At 40.3% G+C, this 22,186-nt stretch overlaps 2 protein-coding genes across 5 annotated transcripts; both read right to left on the reverse strand.

Moving 5' to 3' along the window:
• Positions 1-3,736: 3,736 nt before the first annotated feature.
• Oat (Ornithine aminotransferase precursor) lies at positions 3,737-7,392 on the reverse strand. Its single transcript, XM_002047519.4, has 3 exons — positions 6,991-7,392; positions 4,097-4,911; positions 3,737-4,020 (listed from the first exon to the last, which is right to left on the reverse strand). The coding sequence occupies exons 1-3, from the start codon at positions 7,314-7,316 to the stop codon at positions 3,860-3,862; spliced, it is 1,302 nt and encodes a 433-aa protein (XP_002047555.1). The 5' UTR covers positions 7,317-7,392; the 3' UTR covers positions 3,737-3,859.
• Positions 7,393-8,633: 1,241 nt separating this feature from the next.
• Positions 8,634-21,885, reverse strand: tey (teyrha-meyrha). 4 transcript variants are annotated; one of them, XM_032434989.2, is made up of 9 exons: positions 21,358-21,884; positions 15,056-15,325; positions 14,792-14,945; positions 10,763-11,346; positions 10,543-10,701; positions 10,161-10,485; positions 9,828-10,092; positions 9,490-9,763; positions 8,634-9,263 (listed from the first exon to the last, which is right to left on the reverse strand). In XM_032434989.2, exons 1-9 carry the CDS (start codon positions 21,472-21,474, stop codon positions 9,039-9,041), a joined length of 2,373 nt encoding a protein of 790 aa, XP_032290880.1. In that variant the 5' UTR covers positions 21,475-21,884; the 3' UTR covers positions 8,634-9,038. The 4 variants fall into 4 exon arrangements, with proteins under 4 accessions (XP_032290880.1, XP_002047556.1, XP_032290881.1 ...); XM_002047520.4 differs by having other exon boundaries at positions 8,635-9,263; positions 9,547-9,763; XM_032434990.2 differs by having other exon boundaries at positions 9,126-9,259; positions 9,547-9,763.
• Positions 21,886-22,186: the final 301 nt, after the last annotated feature.

Raw genomic sequence — 22,186 nt, forward strand, 5'->3', positions numbered from 1 at the left:
TGTTTAAAGATCTTAAATTAGAGGATGGTTATAAAAATAACCGGTTCGAACCTGAGCTTCAAATTTATTTTAAGCCAAGGCAAATGAAGCCCGAACCATACTTTTTCAAAACATGATTTGATTAAAGAAAGAATTTAGCCCGCAAGTTCTTTATGAAAATATCTATGGCTTGAAATATTTTCAGGAGAAACGGGCAATTATAAATAACAAATCGAATTGTTGCATTAAAGCATTAAATTAAGAAAAAATATATAAAAAATTAACTTTTGAATCAAGCTCTCGAACATAAAGATCTATAGAAATGCGATTATGTTTGCTTATTGGTACATACATGTATGCATGTTTGTTTTGTGTATGTAAATGCATACATGCATGCTTACATGTATGCATACATGTTCAGATACCTACATACATGCACACATACATACACATATATGTACTTACACAAATGGTTACAAACATATATATCCACAAACATACGTACATACTTGCATGCATGCATACATGCATACATGCATACATACATGCATGCGTTCATACATATGCACAAGCAGGCATGCACACATAAGTACCTACATATATATGTACACAGTTACATAAGCATTAGCACAGACCTATAAATATACAAACAAAAAAAAAAAAAAACAAACAAAATAATAATAATAAAAAACTAGTTTAAACAAAAAAAACAACTACACCACTAGCTTAGCATGAAAAACTGCAGAGCACTTGGTAGAAGTTCGTTTCATTTAAATTTGCAGCGCAGCGACAAAGCTTGGTCTGCGTTTAGTATTAGAAAACAAACATGCATGCATACATATATACCAGAATGCATACATACATGCAGGCATAAACTAGCTCACACACACAAACACACACATATATAATAGTTATATGCTTATATACTTTATATTATATTATTTTATTTATTCCATCATAAATAGTTATTTTTGTCAACTTTAAAAGATCTACCATAATTTTCCCCTTTAAGTTTAAGCTCTGTTAATGCGGCTGCCTCTTTAGTTGGAAAATTATGTGCTGTTTACAAAAAATTCAGCGACAATTTCAACGTAATCTAAGTCATTTCAATTTGCCAGTCTGTCTGTTGCTTCAAGCAAAAATCTCTCTGACAAACCGTCTCAGCATCAACTCTCAGCTACCCATTCCAATTTAAAATGCCCCTCTATTATCAGACCCGGCCCTCGCCCCTGCCACCTGACATGCTGTCCCCCCTTGAGGCTGGGTGTGTTGTTTATCCTCAGGCCTCAGCTGCTTGTCACTTGCATATTGATTTTAAGGATTTACATCAGGCCAGCATAAAGTCAAGCAGGGCAGGCACAACAGGTGACAGATAGCGCAACGCCAATAAGTAGGCTACGGTGCGTATACCCTGTAGCCAACCATAGCAAAGGGAGTTGTATGAGAAAATATGTGCGAAAAGATAATATCTATATCAAATCTAACAAAAGTTTATAAACTTTTATTTTACTTATTTATTTAATATTTAAGGGGTCTGTCGACAAGTAGATACCCTGCATCAGTTGATGCTGTGTATAAATAAATATACTTTATTGAGTCAGGTTTCTTATGACAAATAAAGTTAACCGGCAAAAGAGTTGAGCGCTGCTCCAAACTAACATTTCTATCTAAATTTTCATAAATAGTACAGAGTATTTCATAGTTCAGCAGTTGGGCGATTTGACAAAGTTCCACCCCAATTGCTTGGGCTGTCAACAAAGGTAGAAAAGGCGCCTTTGGGAAAACGTTTCGATTTGTGATTTTTATCGCGTTGTATTTGATTTTTATTATTGTTGCAATTTGTTGACAGCAATTGAAAAGCAATTGAAAGCGATATGCCAAATAACTGCTGCTTGGCCCAAGCGGTTGGAGCAGAGGAGCAATGCCTGCACTCCGTCCAGCTAATTAAAAGTTCGGCCATTAGAAAACAGTCTGTGAACAGCAACCATATCTGCAGGGTCATAAAAACACGTGATAAGCAGATCTGAGGCGTAGCAGGAGGGCGCGGGTCAACTAAATCAAAGCTGCCCAGTTCAAGTGTTGGGCGAAGTCTTACAAGCTACTTTGCATGTGAATGGAAAGTGGCAGACCGAAGCTTATCGCAGCAAGGATAAAAAAAGGACACTGCCTGCCGTTTTTTTGTTGTTGTGTGTGTGTGTGGGCGGGTGGTGTCAAAAACCACACGCCGCTTGGCTGCCCTTTGTGCCGGCTTGTCCTTTGCCTTTTGTCCATAATCTTTGGCATTTTATCGCCGCCCATCTGTTGATGTCTTTATTAAAAAAAAAAAAGTACGCCAAGAAAGTGGCACAATAACGAGGGCAGCAAAAAAAAAAAATGCAATTTTTAGCCCATTTTTTGTGGGTTTTATTGCCAGACAGGACACAGCAGCGCAGCACATCTTAAGCATTTTATTAGCAGCAAACTCTTGAACTTGAAGTTGTCTAGTTGTTGTCCTCAGCGGGCGCTTCACATAATTAAATAAAGCGTTAAAATTAAAAATAAAGATTTTTCCACAGCGATTTTGCAAAAGGTTTTTCTATACTTTCTCACTGTTTTTTTCTTCGTTAGGCGGAAATATGTTTGTCTGGAGCGCGCACATCCTTAAGATAAGCGTTACAATGGGGCAACATTTTTGCAGTGCCTGCTCGGGCGACCCGACGAGAAACATCCCTGCTCCGTTCCAGTGTTAATTCGTTTTTTATGTGTTTGCGCCTTATTCTTTTAAAGTGGCAAGTCGACAGATAAGACGAAAATGTTGCGACATTTTCCGCCTTGTAATTGTCCTGCAGGATGCGCGTTGTCCAAGTTTATTGCCTAACGACCGCGGCACGTTCCCATCCAGTGCGGTCTTTTTATATTTTAATTAAAAAATCAAGAATGCCAACGTTAATGTTGACACAGTCACAGGCATGCAAGAGTGTACGGCGGTTGGGTGGCAGGCTGGCAGACAGAGTAGGGCAGAGTGAAGGACTGGGTGCGCCGAAAATTTAGAAAATCTTGGCCAAGCAGCTCAGTTATTAGAGTTATAAAATTAAAAATGATTTTGAGAGACTCATTGACACATTTCTGGAAATTGATGGCACATAAAGTGTTTAGCATAAGTATAAAAAGCCTAAAGTATGATAATACCTTCAAAATATTAGAGTAACTTATAAACTCAAAATAATTATTATGTATAAATAAATATGTATATTATATTATATTATTACTTACCCGAATACATATATGCCCTCGAATTAATGCCCCATATATGAGCACGGGAATAACAGACTTTAATGAGATATATAAATCAAATCACCTGAAGAACAAAAAAGGAAGAAAACGGGTTAGAAAAAGAAAAATAAACAAAATATTTATGAGAGGAGAAAAATTACTAGAGTAAACTTAGCTAATAAGCATAGCAAGAATGTAAGACCATTTCGAATTCATGAGAATCGCATAGAGCGCCTCTTCGTTTTACTTTAATTACAGCGGAAGCACAATTTATTTAATTATGTTAAAAAAAATGCATAGCTGGAATTGTTTTTAATTTTTTCATCAATATTTCACTTTAGCGAGTAGAACTATCATAATTTACGGTTTACGGTCAATTATTTAGCGGTTACGCGCTATGAGTTGATCAGTCAGGTTAAACAGTTAAATATATAGAAATGGATGGGTGTCAGTATTGAAATATTCTTATTTATAAAAAAAAAAAACGGAGATACTTTAAAAACTATTTAAGATTTGCACATGGGACGTATTGTATTTTCAGACTTTTCAAACATAATTGTAAGTATATAAACTTGTTAAATGCTATATATATGGTATGTGAGTAATTAAATGCTATTTGATTGAACTTCTACATGGATAAAATCGTCTTCTTGATGATATCAATGCTCTCCAGCATTTGCGCCTCACTGATCACCAGAGGCGGTGCAAAGCGAATGATATCGCCATGTGTGGGCTTGGCCAGCAAGCCGTTGTCCCTGAGCTTCAGGCAAACATCCCAGGCATCATATTCTGGGCAAGATTAAAGTTCAAGGCGAAGTAGAAAGTTAGTTGGGTGAGTACGAAATTAAAACCAGACATAACTTACTGGGATTAATCACAATGGCATTGAGCAGACCCTTGCCCCTGACTACCGTGACGACATCCTTGGGCAGCTTGGAGAGTTCGGTGCGCAGTAGTTGACCCATCTTGAAGGCATTTTCCGCCAGTTTCTCCTCCTGGAGCACCTCCAATGCTGCGATGGCCACACGGCAGCCCAGCGGGTTGCCACCATAGGTGGAGCCGTGTTCACCTGGCTTAATGCATAGCATTACTTCATCATTGGCGAGCGCGGCCGAAACGGGATATACGCCGCCCGAGAGCGCTTTGCCCAGAATAAGTATATCGGGTCGGACTTCCTCGTAATCCACAGCCAGCATGCGTCCAGTGCGCGCCAGACCCGTCTGCACCTCATCTCCTATCCAGAGCACATTGTGCTTGGTGCACAGCTCGCGCACCTTGCGCAGATAGCCCTCATCTGGGACAACTACGCCCGCCTCTCCCTGAATGGGTTCCACCATAAATGCGCACACAGTGGGATCCTGCAGAGCCTGCTCCAGAGCAGCCACATTATTATAATCGATTAGCTCAAATCCTGGCATATACGGTCCAAAGCCAGCATAGCTGCTGGGGTCATTCGAGGCGGAGATGGCGGCAAGTGTGCGGCCCCAGAAGTTGTTTCGCGCAAAGATGATCTTCGCCTTGTTCTCGGGTATCTGCTTCTTCACGTATCCCCACTTGCGTGCCAACTTGCACGCCGTCTCACAGCCCTCCACGCCGGTATTCATGGGCAGTACTTTGTCATAGCCAAAGAATTTTGTAATGAATTCCTCGTATTCGCCCAGGATGTCTGAGTAAAATGCGCTAAAGCGGCAAAGGGGATGTAGAGTATAAGATTAAATGAAAAATGGGTGGAGCTTAACATGATAATGGACAAGGCCTTAATTTAGATACATTTAAAGATACAGATACAATAACCTAAAATGATAGCTAAAGATAACATTTACAGATACATCTGTATCTGTATCTGTAACTGTATCTGTATCTGTATCTGTATCTGTATCTGTATCTGTATCTGTATCTGTATCTGTATCTGTATCTGTATCTGTATCTGTATCTGTATCTGTATCTGTATCTGTATCTGTATCTGTATCTGTATCTGTATCTGTATCTGTATCTGTATCTGTATCTGTATCTGTATCTGTATCTGTATCTGTATCTGTATCTGTATCTGTATCTGTATCTGTATCTGTATCTGTATCTGTATCTGTATCTGTATCTGTATCTGTATCTGTATCTGTATCTGTATCTGTATCTGTATCTGTATCTGTATCTGTATCTGTATCTGTATCTGTATCTGTATCTGTATCTGTATCTGTATCTGTATCTGTATCTGTATCTGTATCTGTATCTGTATCTGTATCTGTATCTGTATCTGTATCTGTATCTGTATCTGTATCTGTATCTGTATCTGTATCTGTATCTGTATCTGTATCTGTATCTGTATCTGTATCTGTATCTGTATCTGTATCTGTATCTGTATCTGTATCTGTATCTGTATCTGTATCTGTATCTGTATCTGTATCTGTATCTGTATCTGTATCTGTTTTATAACATTTTGCTATGTTGATAACCTCTCAAGATTTAGCCGTATTGACCTTCAATTAATTTTTCCCCACTACGATTGCGTTCTATAATAATCATGTTAAATATTATCAAAGTGCTTGCACTTCAATAAATTTCTGGTGAGTGATTTGATATTTTTAGCCGGTTAGAATTGGTTTTCTTCGCTCGGTCCTGGTTGTCAGGCCTGAATGGTTCATAAAGTTAAGGCACTTATTAAGTCATAAAGAGCAATCAAATTATTAATCACTTGTTGTTCTTATGCTCTAAGTATTTTTCGTTTCTGTTTTTTTTGCACCTGTTCAGGGCAAATGGTATAGTATGTAAAGAAATTTGGATTTATTTGGCAGCTTACATTTTGCGACGTTTATAAACACAATCACGGGATTAATGACATTATGTTGCGTATTTATATTCATTTAATCTACATCGACATTTATGTATATACATGTATTTTTTAAATGATAACAAGAATCTTTTTTATATTTTGCTACTCCCGTAAATTAGGGTTTTCTATGAATATGTTTTCGTTGTCACATAGCTTATCGAAAGGTTTCAATTTTTGCAAAAATTTCATCATCCAGTTCAATCAGGAAGCTAAAATCCATCTAAAAACTGTTTTTAGATTTGTTCTATTTAGTGATAACTTTTCTATATTTAGACTTCACGTCGAGACTCGTGATTAGCATGGATTACTTTATGAATGTCAAGTCATCATTTTGCATTTCTATGAAGCTTCATTAATCTTAATCTTAGACACATTGAACTTGCCTAAGAAATTTGTAGCTATGCAATGGGACTGATTATACACTTGTACAGGGTATACAAAATGTACATTTGATAACTTTTTTCGATTCCGCTCAAATGTGTTCAAAAAAGTATAACAGATCATATAACAACAGGATGCAAGAGATAAATAAACAAGAAAATCAAATAAATACTATAAGGTGGTATCCTATTTAACATCTTCTAAACGTTTATACTTCGATGATTGAATAAAAGTGGGTTAGCAACACAAATTTTCCATTAATTGGCTTTTTTACTTAGTTGATAACAACTTAGCCGCTATCAATGATAACGGCACTTTTTGTCACTGATAATTAACAAAATCCACTTGGAACTGTTTACGGGCTGTACTATGGCCAATTTTCGCACAGCAACAATAAAAACAACAATGAGACAAGTTCAATGAAATATTTAAAAATAAAGCTCATAAAAAGCTCCATTGAATTGTGCCAAATTGTCCAGATAAGCTTTAAAGAGGGGCACGTCTGACAGAAAGAATTGTTTTTTTTTTTTTTTTTTTTGTTTTTCACTTACCGTGACGTCAGCGCTAGTTTCTGTGACTGCTCCGTCAGGGCCTTGATAATCTTGGGATGACAGTGGCCCTGATTGACCGCCGAATAGGCGCTGAGATAGTCAAAGTAGCGTTTGCCCTCCACATCCCACACGTGCACGCCCTCACCACGGCTGAGCGCCACGGGCAGCGGATGATAGTTGTGTGCGCCGTATTTCTGCTCACGTGCAAACACCGCCTCCGAGCGGCTGTTCTCCGTGCCCACGGCGGCCGACTCTTTCGGCTGGGTTCGCTGCGCCACGCTAGCCAGGCGGCTGGCAATGCCGCGTGTGCTCAGTTTGGAAAACATAATTGTATGGGAAAATAATCTAGAAATCTAGCGAATCTGACACCTTTGCACTTGATCGCTGCCAGCGGCTTACTGAAAGTTCGCTCGCGGCGGCAACACGCTTTTTATACGTTTTTCTCTTCTGGCAAGTCACGCGATTCTTGATAAGCTTTCAGTGTAGCCCCCCTGCGTAGATTCAGGAGAGAGCACAAAGAGAGAGAGAGAGACAGTGGGTGATAGGGGGGGTAAAAGAGAGCGTTGGTTGTCTTGGCTTTTGCAGCTTAACCGAATTACTGTGTACTCGTCTTATCTGTTTAGCTTTCCGGCCGCACAACATATTACAATATATACACATATAGATAGTATATATGTATATGTGCATACCTATATGTACATAGATTTAAGTACGTGTATAAATAGCTCAATGGATGCTTTGGTGCTCTTGTTGTTGTTGTTGTTGTTGCTGCTGCTGTTTGTGCTGTTATTGTTATTGTGTTTTTTGTTCTACAGCAATCAGCAGAAATTTTCCATTGCTCAATTAAGCTGGAAGCTTGTGCCAAAAGCTTTTTGTTTTTATTTTACTACCCTATATAAATGGCTAAGAGGGGTATCATGAATGCATGTAACAGATGGCGGGTGCCAAATGCACCTGTCTGTTCGTCTTAACAAATGTGTCCATTGACTGATCTAGTCTTCAAAATTTGAAAATTATGCTCTTAGGCGCATTTTTCTATCAATATTTCAGTCAATTCCTTCTTATATGTTACAGCACTGTGGCGCTGGAAACAGGGTATCTATTAGTCGGGCTCTTGATTTTGCTTTCTTTGTATTTGTTTCAATTGAAATCTGCAGATGTGTGGGCGTGCTGTTGTCTTGGAAATTGTTAGTGCTTTAAAACGCAACTCGAGGCGCTGTTCAAAGTTCAGGGATATAGGGATATAGTTCTTGGAAAGCTTTTGCCAGCAGAATGCATTTCGGTCCCAAACTTATATACATAAATTTTTAGAAACATTAAGGCACGTTTCTAGCTGATAATAATTTTGAAATGGATGCTAAATTTCTGGTAAACAAAAATATGTTTTTAGATTAAGCCCTTTGTGACAAATAATTTAGAAGACGACTTAAAAAATGGTCATACGATTTTTAACAAATTTAGCAGTAGCAAATTTATAATAGATATTGCTGCAAAGAATATATCTAGATTTCTAGATGGAATTTATCAACAAGTTTTATACATTTGTGAAAAATGAATTTAATTTGTTAGTATTTAATATATTTATTTGATTTTTCATAAATATTTTACGCTTAAAATGTACAACTAATTGGCTTAGTTATGATAACTAATTTCATTTTTATTTAACAATTATAGCACATTCAAGAATTTTGAATATTTAAAACAAAGAAAATAATAATTATGCTGCTCACACAAAACAGCTAAAAGGCAACGCAAAAATTGCACTAAACATCGATGGAGGGAAATTAATTTGTTAATTTCGAGTATTAAAACAATTAAGATACGCAAATTTACACAGCAAAAATATAAATAAATAGTATTCAAAAAAGTGTTGCTCGCTTTTAGGCGACGCCGCAGAAAGGAAGAGAAAAACTGTAGCCCGCTTTTGGGCGAGCGCTTGTCATGCTCAATTTAACATGACGTTTTGCTTAACTTGTTTCATTAGCTACCACAATATTTTGAATTAATTAACTGTAATAAATTCACGCTTTGATTGCTCGTTTCGCCGTCTACTCCATGGCCGGGGTGGCAACGCTCTGCTGCGGCGACTGAGCCGGCGATGGCGAGAGGCTGCGCGGCGTTGCCGTATTCGCGTTCGCCTCCCGCTGAGCCTGCGCCTGGCTGAGCAGCTCCTTGTTGAGCCTGTAGCTGCTCATGACATTGGCGCAGCTTTGATGGAAATAGAAATTGCGACCGCGCAGAAACGCATCCGTATTGAGATCCTTTATGCCTGTCTTGAGAGAGTAGATACACAAAGGAGAGCATAGCTTAGAGCGTTGATTGGGCTGGGAGAGTGCGTCTGTGTGTGTGTGTGTGTGAGTGGGGCATGCAAAATGGTGCAAAGAAGAAGACACAGAGAGACAGAGGGCAAAAGAGAGTGGGAGAGAGACGGAAAGGGTCGGAGCGAGAGCGAGACAGAGCATAAGCACGAAAGAAAACTGAAGCAAACTGAGAAATTACCTTACAAATGAAACATTTGTTTTCATCGTCCGGTTTTAAATCCGAACTAATTCCCACCTTTGTGTCCAATTGCGTTAATCCCGGCACGCCCATAGACGATAACTGCGACAGGCTGTTCTCCATGGGCTCGCCATATTTGGTTGCATTTGTCGCATTGTTGTTGTTGTGATTGTTGTTGTTGTTGTGCGAGATATCCATGGGTCCAGGCTCGGTGCTGCTAACCTGTGGCTCGGAGCGCGGACGCTCCTCATTGGGTGAGATATTCTCCAGGCTTCTGTAAAGCGCAAGTTGCACTTTGTTGTTCTCTGATTGGAAGCTAATTAGCCAATTTCGCCTACCTGCTGCTGCCCACATTCTCCTCCAGCCGTCGCTTGAAGCTGTGCGACTTGCTCGTAATTTTCACAGTTTCATCGTCATCCACAATGACATCCTCGTCGCTATCGTTTTGACACGTTGCCGTATCCATCATTAGCTCCTTGCTGCTGCTGCTGTTGTTGTTGTTGTTGTTGTTGCTGCTGCTGCTATGTTCGGCCACGCCCACGCCGCAGGAGTCCGCGTTGTAGTAGTGATGCGTGGTAGATGACAGCTCGCTGACGTTTTTCACTGTACGGCAGGGATTTAAATCGAATTAGCCCCGGGCAGCTCGGCACGCTGATTGGCTTCAAACTCACCGCTGATATGCGCCTGGGTGCTGGGCGTTGTTGTTTCGCCCGACCAGCTGACGCTGCTGCTGCTCGCCACCGACACATTGGTGCTCACGTCCTGTTCATCTGCATGCGCATCCTTCTGGTTAATCACACAGGCCGTGCGATATAGTATGCCATCCAATTTGCCCGGCTGTGCGTTCGTGTTGTGCATGCTGGAGGGCGGCATATTGGGTGGGACTGCACCCGATACGCCCGTTGTCGTGTTCAGTTCCGAGCCAGAGTCCGGCACATCATCGTTGCAGCTTTCCACATCGACCGTTTCGATTTCATCCTGCATCTTGGGGTCCTCCTGCATGGAGATGGCAGTTGGAGTTACCTGAAGATACTTCAAAGCGAATTGACCCACCTCTGGCGGCAATTTGCCCGTTTCCAGCGCATATTTGCGCTTACATATGGGACAGCTGCTACAGTAGAGACTCTCCATCATGTACATTTCGCCGTATTTGCGTTTGCGTACCTTCAGCCTGAGCCGATTCTGGCGATTGTTGCGAATGCGCTGAAAGGTCTGAGGGGAAATTTCCTCAGTCAGAGCCGGAAAGGGAAACATTCGCATTCGATCGACTCACCTCCCAACGATTGTGGCTGGTGCGAATGGCGTTCTCCTGGGCTGGACAGGGTGGTGCAAACATGTAGGTTGCCTGCAGATTGGCGCGCTCAAATCCGGCGCTCAGCTTGTACAAACGATCCAGCTCGGTGAGGAAATGCGTGTGCCACTCCTCGGGACTCAGCTTAAGTCCACAGACGGGACAGAGATCGGGTATGGCGCCACCAGCCGCTGCCGCCTGCAAGCCGCTGACGAGGCTCAGACCACCCGGCACCGCACGCAGTCCGGCCAGACTGGCCAGCGCCGCATGATGGGCTGCATGATGGGACAGCGGATGCGGGTGTGCATGCGCCATATGGTGATGCGTAGGCGGCGGCCCACCACCCACATGATGGCCATGGTGATGCGAATGATGGTGGCCCGGCGACGACTGGTGCGCCGCCAAATGGTTGGCCATGGAGACGACAGCGCTGCTGGTCGCTGCGGCGACTGCCGCCGAGCTAATGGCCGCTGCAGCGGCCGAGCTGGTCGAGCAGGAGGACGAGGAGCTGCTGGATGCTGTCGAGGATGAGGCCACCGTATGCGCTTTGCTCACATTGTGCAGATCTGAAATTAGGCATGCCGCATTCATCAATCAAAGCGCCGCAATGCCAAGCAATAAAAATTCAAATTCCACCAGGCCCCGCGCATTGATTTCAATTTCGGGATTCCACGCAGGCAGCACGCCCCCAATCCGCACGCAGCCCAGAATTTGGGCTGGCCCATAAATTTTCCATCCATTTTCTAATTGCATGCTACACATTTTTAACACGTACTTAGCCCAAATTAATTGGCGCTCGTTATTTTTTTCTGTTGTGGGTGCCGGCTGCAGGGAAGGGGCCATGTCCTTTATGTCCTTCTGAACTGTGGAACTGTTGAGCTGCTCAGCTGTCAGATGCACGTACACGGGAAAAAAATGTGCACAACAAACCACAATAAATACAAACTGTTTGTCAGAACCGGACCCAGTCGAAAGTTCTGCACGTGACTGTGGCAGCAATTAAAATATTATTACAACAAATACGAACAAACATTCAATATTGCTGTTGCTGCTGCTGTTTGGTAAATGTTTTGGTCTAAAATACTCGCATGTGCATGGCAACATAATATGCTGAATGCCGGATGGTTAACCGCGGATAACAGTAACAGAAACAGTCAACATACGGGCCCACAAATTGGTCAAAGGATGAGCCTGGCTATTTGAGGTTGTCTACGCGAGTTGCGCATAAATTAAAATGTTATTTAAATATGATATTTGTTAAAATTATGAAAAGAGAAAATAACAAACAGAAATTAAAAAGCTAAACACTGGTTTATGGAGTCCTTTTTAGTCCAAAAATTACAATTTGGTCATTTGTCATCCATTTTCTACACATGGCGGCGGATTTTTCGTATAGAAAATCTGTTCTAATTGAATCGAATGATGTATAAAAAGTTTCCTTCAAACACGTATTTTTAAATCTAACAGTTTGTTAATACGAATTCAATATTTGCTTTTGTAAAGTTTTAAGCCTTTCTCCCAAAATATCGCCTCTCTACGCGATTTTCAAGGATTCAGTTAACTTTTAAGGCTTTCTATGTTAAGCATAGTAAGAGAATGAGTATATGAAGTGCGAACATTTAAAAAATCATATTAATGTCTAATATTTTTAAATAAATAATCAGAATTCCTAACAGTCACGTGCCAATAGCTGGTTGCCTTTATTCGGCCAAAGGGGCGGCATTCCAAATATCGTATATCGCATGAAATATGACTTTTATGGTTTGTGTGCGTGTGTGTGTGTGTGTGCTGTTTGTGTGAGTGCCATTAATATTACAGAAATTAATATAAAAATTCCAAGTGTGCAATGGATATAATACATCATCTGAACAATAATAATAAGTAATGCTCACAATAACAATACCAAACAATGCAATCAAAGCGATTTGCAACACTTGCGCATCCTTTGAAGGAAGCCAATACGACAAAAAAAAAAAACAAGCAAAGATGAACAATAAATGAGCAAGCATAAGCGAGTGTTTGTCCTCGTACAAGGGTAGTTAGGGGTAGCTTTAGATGCCTTATAATTGGCTCAAGTGCCACGCAGCTGTAGCAGAAGAGTTGCAACAAAGTCGCAGCTCGAGTAATTAGCCGCCTCGTGCCGCAAAGGATGCGTCCTGGCTGCGGTTTGACTTTGTAGTCAAGTGGCGGGCACAAAAAGTGGGTCCTGGCGGTGGGGAAGATGGGTAGTTGGGAAAAGGGGTAACGGCTTCAATAAGCCATTGCGACATTTAAAACACTTAATGCTCACCCTTGTAACCCTTCTATATAAATACTCAAGCCGAGTGTCTGCCTCCTCGACTTTTGGCGCTCAATGGCAGCCGGCGCATGTTTGGGCAGGATATCTCGTGTATTTATCTATAGTTCGCTTTGGATTATCGATGGAGGCAGCTAATTAAAAGTGTATTATTTATTTAAATTAATTTATGGGCTCAGTTTAGTCAGTTTCCGCTATAAGCCAAAAGTTAAACACACAATTATGAGCGGGGACATGGGTAGGGTAGTGTGTGCAGACAACTGGTTTGCCAGCTTAAGTAGATATGTAAATATGGAAATCAAACAGAAGAGTTGGTGCGACAGGGGCGTAGTTGAAAGGGGATTTCGTTAGAGTATACTTGGAGTACTTTTCATGGATAAAACAGTGGAAAAAAACCTTCTCAAAATATTTCTAAACTTTTTATACGCTTAATCCATTTAATTAAGGCCCTCTCCATTTGAATTCTTTTATGTTCCTTTTTTATAGCTTAAAAATATAAGTGTAAGCCATAAAATAGGTGACCTGTATAAAGATATAAATGTTTAAAATTCCATAGAGTATTTCATAAGCTTTGTTTAAAACTTGAGTTGAACACCAAATTTTTGATAAAGCAAAACTTTTGCAAGCCAGTTTTACTAGTTTTAAAGTTTTATAAAATTGAAAAGTTATTATTCGTAGTAAGTTTTTTATGAAAGAAAGAATGAGAGGATTTCGTTTATATTTCGTTAAATACCGAAAAGTTGTAGTAAAAACTTGGATATTTGATTAAAGAAAGAAAAAACTAATACAAATATTTCTGTACATAAGATCAGAAATTTTTTATAGGACTATAATAATTCATAATATTATTGTTCTGTTCTGCTTAATTATTATTTGAGTTTTTGTTTTTTTAATTGTTTGAAAAAACGAATTTTGTGATCCTCTAAAATATTAGTTTACTTTCATAAACTCTTTTATTAGTTTTTTTTTAACTTGCGAAAACTTATTCAAGTTAGTTTTTTGCATTTTAATCAAATTTGTAAAGTTGTAAAACGCTGAAAAGTTTTTTACTTGTAATTTAACTGAGCATCAATCAACTAGAAGTATTTGCAATGCATATGGATATATCTGATTAGCGCGCCCTGCCAGCAGCTGCGCCCCTGCTTCGATAAGGCATTTGTTGACACAAGCCCCGACCCCTGTCCCTGAACCCACTGCGACTCTGGCGATTTGCATTCATATTTATCATGTTCATATGCTGCCGGGTTTTTGGGCGTAAGGCGCTTAAGGCGAGCGGCTCCGGCGACACCAATTAGCAACGCATTTGTAGGCAATTTGTTTGGCCCAGTTTTGGGCAAATGGCGAGCAGCTTTAAAGGGCAGCAACCCTCAGGTAAGCGTTAGCCAAAAATTGATTTAAATGTCTGTGCCCGAAATCGGGGGAAAACTAATAAAATAAAAAGTAAAAAGTAAAATAGCTGGAGTGCCTGCCTGGGCTGTCTGTCGCTTGTCTGTCCGTCTCATCTGCTCTGCACGTCAAAGTTAACCCAGTGAAGCGTTAAAATTGCTCAGAGAAGTAAAATTGAAACAAATATGGCTAGATTTTGATCAAAAAAAGGCAAAACGTGGCCCGCCTCACTTTTGTGTTATCTCCAAACATTTTGGCAACATGCAAATTGGCAAAAATCAACAGCAGCAGTAGTAGGCGGAGGAGGAGGAGGAGGAAACCCAACTTACGTCTTAAATCCCTGGGATCCTGAGAATTATTGCTGCGCGGACTTTCACCCTTTTCAACGGCATCGTAATCCTGTGATCCCTCCATGGATTCGTGTGATGTGCACGTGGGACTGGCCGAATCCGTGCGAAATGATTCGCTGCCATTGAATAGATTCTGCAAAAATTCAATTCCACTTATGACAACTGCCAATCTACGCACGATTAGCAACGCCGCCTCCAGCCCATGTCAAAGGAGCTGAAGGAGTCCTCCGCTCGTTTACCCACCTGATCCAGGGATATGCCAATATACTTGGGTGGCGAGAAGGCCGACGGCAGCGAGAAGTTCGACAGCACCGACGGCTTCCCCAGCGGCGAGCGGTCGCTCGCAAAATAACTGCCCGGAGCTCCGGCTGCGGCGGCAGCGGCAGCTGCTCCATTCGCTGCCAGCATTCCATGGTTAAGCGTCTGCAGCAGATGCGGATGAAAGTTGTGCAGGAATTGGGTGCTATAGTTGCCGACTAGTGACATGTTGTGTAGATCTTTGGCGTCAGGTAACTGGAAGGAGCAGACCAAATATGCTGAGCAACTTCAGGAAAATCTTGGATCCTCACAATGGTAGAATGGCAGAAATCTTTTTTATTTTAGAAAACCTTTTTTTAAATTATAAATATATTTTAATATATATTTTATATATTTATAAAATATTCTCATAAGGACTTTGCTCGAGTCGATTTGATCTACAATATAAATTTACATCTCACAACAATAATAGCGCATTGTTAGTATTTTTGATGGGTATTAGGTATAACCAATCCGTCTTTAAAAAGTTGATTATATAGTTTTAATATAAACAACAGTTTTGCAATATAATATATGATATTCTTTTGCAGGGTTTAGTTATGCACTGAGTTAAGAGGGTGTTCTTCCCCCCCTGCAAAGGTCTTCGCAGCGACTTAAAATAACACTCAATTTCCCACACTTTTCCGAACAACTTTTCAGCGCATTGCAGACAAATTTGTATGTAAATTCATTTTTGGCAACATTTTGATGTGGGTGGGTTTGGGTACTTGTCACACATGTCCTCGCTTATGTTGCTGTCGAGTTGGTTACATAATAAGTGTGTGTGCGTGTGTGTGTGTGTGTCCCAGACGCTTAGCACTCATCAGGCTCAATTTGTTATAAACGGTTTCTCTGTTTATCCTTTGCTGTTTTTATCATCAGTGAACCCACCCTCAAGCCCGGAGGGTAACCCATATCAGTTGCAAAGTCTTTTGTGTGCGCGTGTGTTGGTAAATTTTCGCTCGTTATTTTACACCCCATTGGTGGCTAACACATCCCCCACTCCTCGGTTGCCCCACACTTGCCCCGCACACACATGACACAGTTTATGTGCGACAATATCGTAACTCTAAAATCTCTCAATTTTGCGCCGTTTAACATTTATTTGTCGTAAATTAAACATTTTGGCGCATATTTAAAGGCGGCTTAGTTATCGATGTGCTTCTCTTCTATGCAACATCGTCTACAGCTGCTCGTTGTATTTATTTTTAAGAAATTTTAGAACTCTTGATAGCTTGCCTTAAATTTAGATTTATTTATCAATTCTGCGGCTCGCCATATGTTGCCCTGTTGCCAAAGCCTTCATTACTTCCACCTAACATAATTGGCCAATTTTTGTGCCAAGTCATGTAGCTGGCATTAAGATTCACCTCCTCCTCAGTCAGCTGCAACAACAAATAATACGCATTTTTATGCTCATATTTTACGCTCACTTAGCTTTTCCAGAACTCACGCAAAGTTATTAGAGAAATTGAGCTTAAGACTGGCAGCTTGATGCGCCAATTTGTAGGTGTGAAAGGCAATGTAAGCAATACCAAGGAAGAATTAAAAAAAGTCAAATAAATTAAAGTAAATGAAGCCATTTTAATTGCATTTTTGATAAAGCAGGCCTTATTATGCATTTATGGAATGCTTGAATTGGTTAAATACATCTAACTCATCTTTGAGAATTTTTAAAACAAAAAAAATTAGATTAAGGCTTTTATTAATCTAGCAAGAGTGAGGTCGCCAGTTCAAACCCAGCAGCAATTTGCAATACTTATTTTACTAAAACAAGAATAAAGAATATAAGGAACAGTTTAAGGAATTTTTACTGTTTTGCCTATTTTATCAAATAAAATGCTGCCTTATCCTCTCAGTCACTTCACTCGACACGGGAGTTCTTATATTTCTATATGCTACAAATTCCACATTTAAACTAAACTCCTTCTCATTTCCTCGTTTGATTAAGAGCCAATGAATCCAATAAATTAACACTTATCAAAACGTTGACACAACAAAATTAGCACCTTAGTCCGAACAGAATGGGAAGTGGGAAGTGTTACCATATCGGCTGGCCCCCAAAATCATGATCATCATCGTCATTATCATCATCATTCTCTAATGAGGCGGGGGGTGCGCTCTAAAGCTGTTGCCAAGCGCAAACAAATGCAAGTCAGCAGCCCCCTAAAAACATGGCAAATGAGTTTGGCTTGGATATGGAGCCAGGGTAGGGTGTTGGGGGAGGGGTATGCCAACCTCATGAGTTGCATTTTGGCTAAGTCAGTTGAAGGCGGCCCCCCGCAATGAGTGGCACTGATTAAATGCCACGTGCACAGATGGTACACATCCAAAGAGAAGGCAGGGGCGGACAACAGTACGAGTGTCCTCCGTCCAAGTGGTCAACCACTCCGGACGCACTTTCCAGTTGGCCAAAGTTGGCGAGTATTTAATGCAATATGTAAACTTTGTTATAGAAAATTTTCCATTGATTTATGTGCAGCAGGTGGCACTTGCCATTTCCCTTGCCCGCAGCCGTTGTTTGCTTTTGCATTAGAGGCATTCAAATGCTGCGAGCCGTGCGATTTGTTGCCCTTGTCCGAGGGTTGCAGATTTGCATAATGCGCTGGTTCCTGTTTGTTCTTGTTTTAACACTTGAATTATTGGCATTTGACACTGAGTCCAAGATTGCTTTGTAAATTTGTAATGTTCTAATGTTGTAATGTTGTAATGCTGTAATGCGGCAGCAAGAACAACAATAATTGCTTAATTACAACAACAAGATAACAAGAGCGGCCACGGCCAATTGTCCGCATACAATTGCCAATAGCGCTTAACTTGGCCATAAAACACAGCTCAGCACAGACAAACAAACAAACTGTATAAACACAACAAATAAATCTCAATTTGTGGCAGCAACAAAACCAACGACAGCAAAAAAATGAAACCAGACAACGTTTAGCAATTGGCAATTTTCTCGAACTAACTGTTTATGGCCACAACCTGCAGCTTTCCGACTCGACAGTCGCGACTTTCCACAACACGAGCCAACTCCAGAGCACCTATTGAGACGTCTCTACTTGTTAGAACCAACATTCTCTCCTCGTTTTCGTAATTCTCTTTGCTACTGGAACAGTATATAATATATTCGAAATATATTATATTTTTAAAGATATTTATGAGATAACACATCTCACTTTTTGGGTGTACAATCAATCTTTTCCCTCTGTAATACGGCGTAAATTTCCTCCTCCAACATCGTTTCAACAGATCTCAAATCGGTTCGAATCGTATTATATATCATATTTAATTTATTTAATTAGATCTTTATATAGATCAATATTATTGTAGCTTTAAATTAATTTAAATTAGCACAAATTCTATGAAAAAGTGAAGAATAAATTTCATAAAAGTTAAAAAAAAAAAAATGGTTTCCCTTTTTTATAAATTTTTGCTGCCCATTTTATAAACAAATAATATTAATAGAGGAATTTAAGGAATATTTTTTCAGTTTCAGGATTTGTAATGCTTCCATATGAAATTATGCCAGTTGCTGGCAGAGCATTGCAATAATATGGTTTTCACTTGCTTCTCACTTTCTAGGCCTGTTACAAAGTTGCTTAAATTGTAAAATATTTGTTGTAGTTGCTGTAAGCTTTCCTAGGCTCTACACTATCAACTTTATTCGCTACTTGAAGTCACCTTTTGCACGCGCCCTCCCTAAACAGTTGTCCCTATATCATGGCCTCTTGTTATATGCCTCGTTGGCTGTGCATTTCTGGCGCAGCCCCTTGATGAATTGCTATAAATTAAATTAAGCGCACTCACACACACCAGCACATTTTCACGCACACACACTCACACACACACGCGAGTGTAATAAGTGCAAAAAATAAAGTATTACATTTCATATGTTTTGCCAGCTCTGGCTCATAACTTTCCGTGCTCGCCCTCAGGTCGGGGTTGCTTTGGGTCTGACTCTGACTCTGACTCCGACTCTGGTTCTGGTTCTGGTTCTGGGCTTGTGTCTGCCATCTTTTTGTGGGCGTCAGTCTGTGTATCTTTGTTGTTGTGGTTACAAAAATTGTTATTGTGTGTACTTTTTTTCCTGCTCGTTTTTTGCGGGTGGCTAAGTTATGGAGGTGAATTAGAACCAGATCCACATTAAACCATTTGACATTGCATTTAATATGCTCGCCTGGTGTGTTTGTATTAATTTTTATTGCCACGGCTATAAATCAGCTCCGAAAGTAACCGTTGCAATTGCATATTATATAGAAGGCTGTTGGATTTGAGGATTTGATGCATTGATTTTATAAAAGTCTTGGCTCTGATTGAAAAGTTTAAAATTATTTGTAATTCGTGTCATGCTGCTGATGCTCAATTAGATAAGTGTATCACATATCATTTCCACAAGGTAAATTTCTGATCAGAATCAACAGACAACTCAATATAGCAATATCTGTCGTGGAAAAGTCTGCGTTTGTGTTGCAGATTGTGCTTATGTCGAATCAAACCACTAGATAATTAGTTTCTTGTATGGATAACTGCTTTATTAGTAAGAAGATATTTCTGCTCCCTACATGTAAGCCAAAATCTTGTCAATATCGGACTACTTTGGGCCAATATTTTGGCAAGAAGGCTTTGAAGAAGAAAGCGACGGAGAATTCACAGGAAGCCGGATACTCAGATAAAGGAAAGCCAAATCAAATAATTATATATACGCTTCAATAAGTAATGTTAAGTATGTTAAGTTGAAAAGCTAGAATAGGACGGATTAGTTAAAAATTAAGCTCTTTCATGCAAAACCGTTCTGTTTGACATCTTGACCAAACTCTGCATTTACTAGCTTCACTTTACTGCTTACATATCTTTTAAGCTTTAAGCCATATATCCTCAAGGGTTTTGTATATTTTCTCTACATTTTCTTTTCAGTTGGATATTATACGAAATTGTAGTAATGAGAGTTATATAATATGATTTTTCCATTGCTTGGTCACATGATTTCCTTTCAAGTCTCTCTCAATTTTCCCAAGCTTTTCGCTGTTGTCTTAGAGATTTTCTTGTGGCCATCATATCACCCAACTCGCATCTACAAGCCCAGGACATATTGTTGTCATGTTTAACATATCTTAACGCTACTCAATGCTATGCAGAAGTACAATTCCAATTCCAGTGCCAATGCCAATGCCAATGCCAATGCCAGTGCCAGTGGCAGTAACCAGTTAAGTTAGTTCGCTGGCAAGTTATGCCAATTCGTGCAAGCCGCCTGCTCATCTTGAGTCCGAGTTCTTCATCATTTGTAGCATCAGCGTCAAGATCATTGCTCATGTTTACAATGATGACAGACAGCGGGGGCAATCGAAGACAGCGAGTAGCCTCCGAAACAATCATCACAGATCCACTAAAGCTGGGCAGCCGAACCTGGTAGCTATCATAAATCTGTTCATCGCAAAAATCTACACACAATGGGGCGTTTGCAAACGCATTCGTCGATCGAGGAATGCGACTCTGAAAACTGAAACTGAATCTGAATCTGAAACTGACTGACTGTCGACTTTCGATTGTCTCGAACTGCGGCGACTCTCGTAGTTGAGTACACTTCAAAAAACAAAAACAAAACAAAAATAATCTTCTGATCAGTTTTCTTTAGTATAAATTAATTTAAGTACAATTCGGTTTATTCCATGCATGTTAGTGTTTGATTGGGAATAATACAGGCATGGCAAATAAAATATATGCAGACTTTCTCTTACCAAAAACTATATATGTCATCTATCTTTATGATTAGGAAGAGAGCAGCTGATCTGATCAGATCTGAATATTGAACAATATTTATTGCACATTTTAAAAGTTCCTTAGATTGATTTGAGCTCATATTGAGCGTATTTACGGGAGACAGCTTTGCCAAGCTTTAGTAGAAACATAGTCAAATCGTATAACTTAGACTTGGATTCGAAATATATATACATTTGTATATTTCTCAGTGTATTGTTCAGTTTGGTATGGTTGTTTTACAATGCGCATTGTTTTGTGTGTGCAGTTCTCGGTGCCCGGTGTGCTGCTGATTTATGGCATCTGCGGATCAGGAGAAGTTTTTGGCTACTCCACGGCCAACAGAGCGCAGCCGCCGTTGAGTTTATGATTTGTCATAAATATGTCGCCGTGGCCGCGACGCAACGAGTAGGCGAGCGGTATATAGATCGGTGGCCGGGCTTATTGGAGCTGGTGCGGAGACTGATTGGCATTTTATTTTTTTTTTTACTTACTCTCGCTGGAAACGGACGTTGGCCACGCAGTGCCTCATGCAAACCGGAAGCGGCCTCCGATAGTACAACAAGCGCTTGTGATGGCAAATGGCTGGTAACAAATGCGTTGCTTTCCATCTGCAACTTTTGGTTCACTGTTGTTGTTGTTGTTGTGGTTGTTGTTAATTTTCTAGGGATTTGGCACAGGGCAGCATAACGCGTGCACTTTCACTTTAATTAACAATAGTAATTGTAATTGTGCAGGTAAATGCAATTACACATTAATTGGCACTGATGCAAAATGCAAGTTAATTAAATTATACACACATGTATATGTATGCGCGTGTGCACATATGCATTTCTCTGTGTGTGTGTGTGTGTGTGTGTGTGCGTGTATGTTTTAGCAAGTATTTATGCATATGTATTTGATATATTTATTGGCAACACGCACGCGACGGCAGAAAACTTTTAACGTACGCTCACAGCTCAGCTCAGCAGCTCGTTTGGTGGCACCCGCACGTACGCGCTGTAGAAGTCCAACTGGACCAACTGTTTTCGCAGCCAGTTCAGGTCTGCGCTTGGCTGTGTGCTCTGCTGCTGCAGCTGCTGCGCAGTCGCTTGCTCAGTCAACGCCTCTGCTGTGCTGCATTCTGATTGGCCACATCGGCCAACCGGTTTGACTGTTTGCGCCAGCTCCCTCTCTCTCGCTCTCTCTCTCTCTCTCTCACACAGCTGCGACGACTGCTAGTGCTATCCCCTCTCCCTTGCTGGCATTTACATTATGTTTACCTCTTTAGTGAGTTTGTTTTTGTGCATTATTATTCCAAAATGGTTGCATATCTCTTTGTTG

The sequence above is a fragment of the Drosophila virilis genome, chromosome 3 (genome assembly GCF_030788295.1).
Source record: "Drosophila virilis strain 15010-1051.87 chromosome 3, Dvir_AGI_RSII-ME, whole genome shotgun sequence".
Lineage (NCBI taxonomy): Eukaryota > Metazoa > Arthropoda > Insecta > Diptera > Drosophilidae > Drosophila > Drosophila virilis.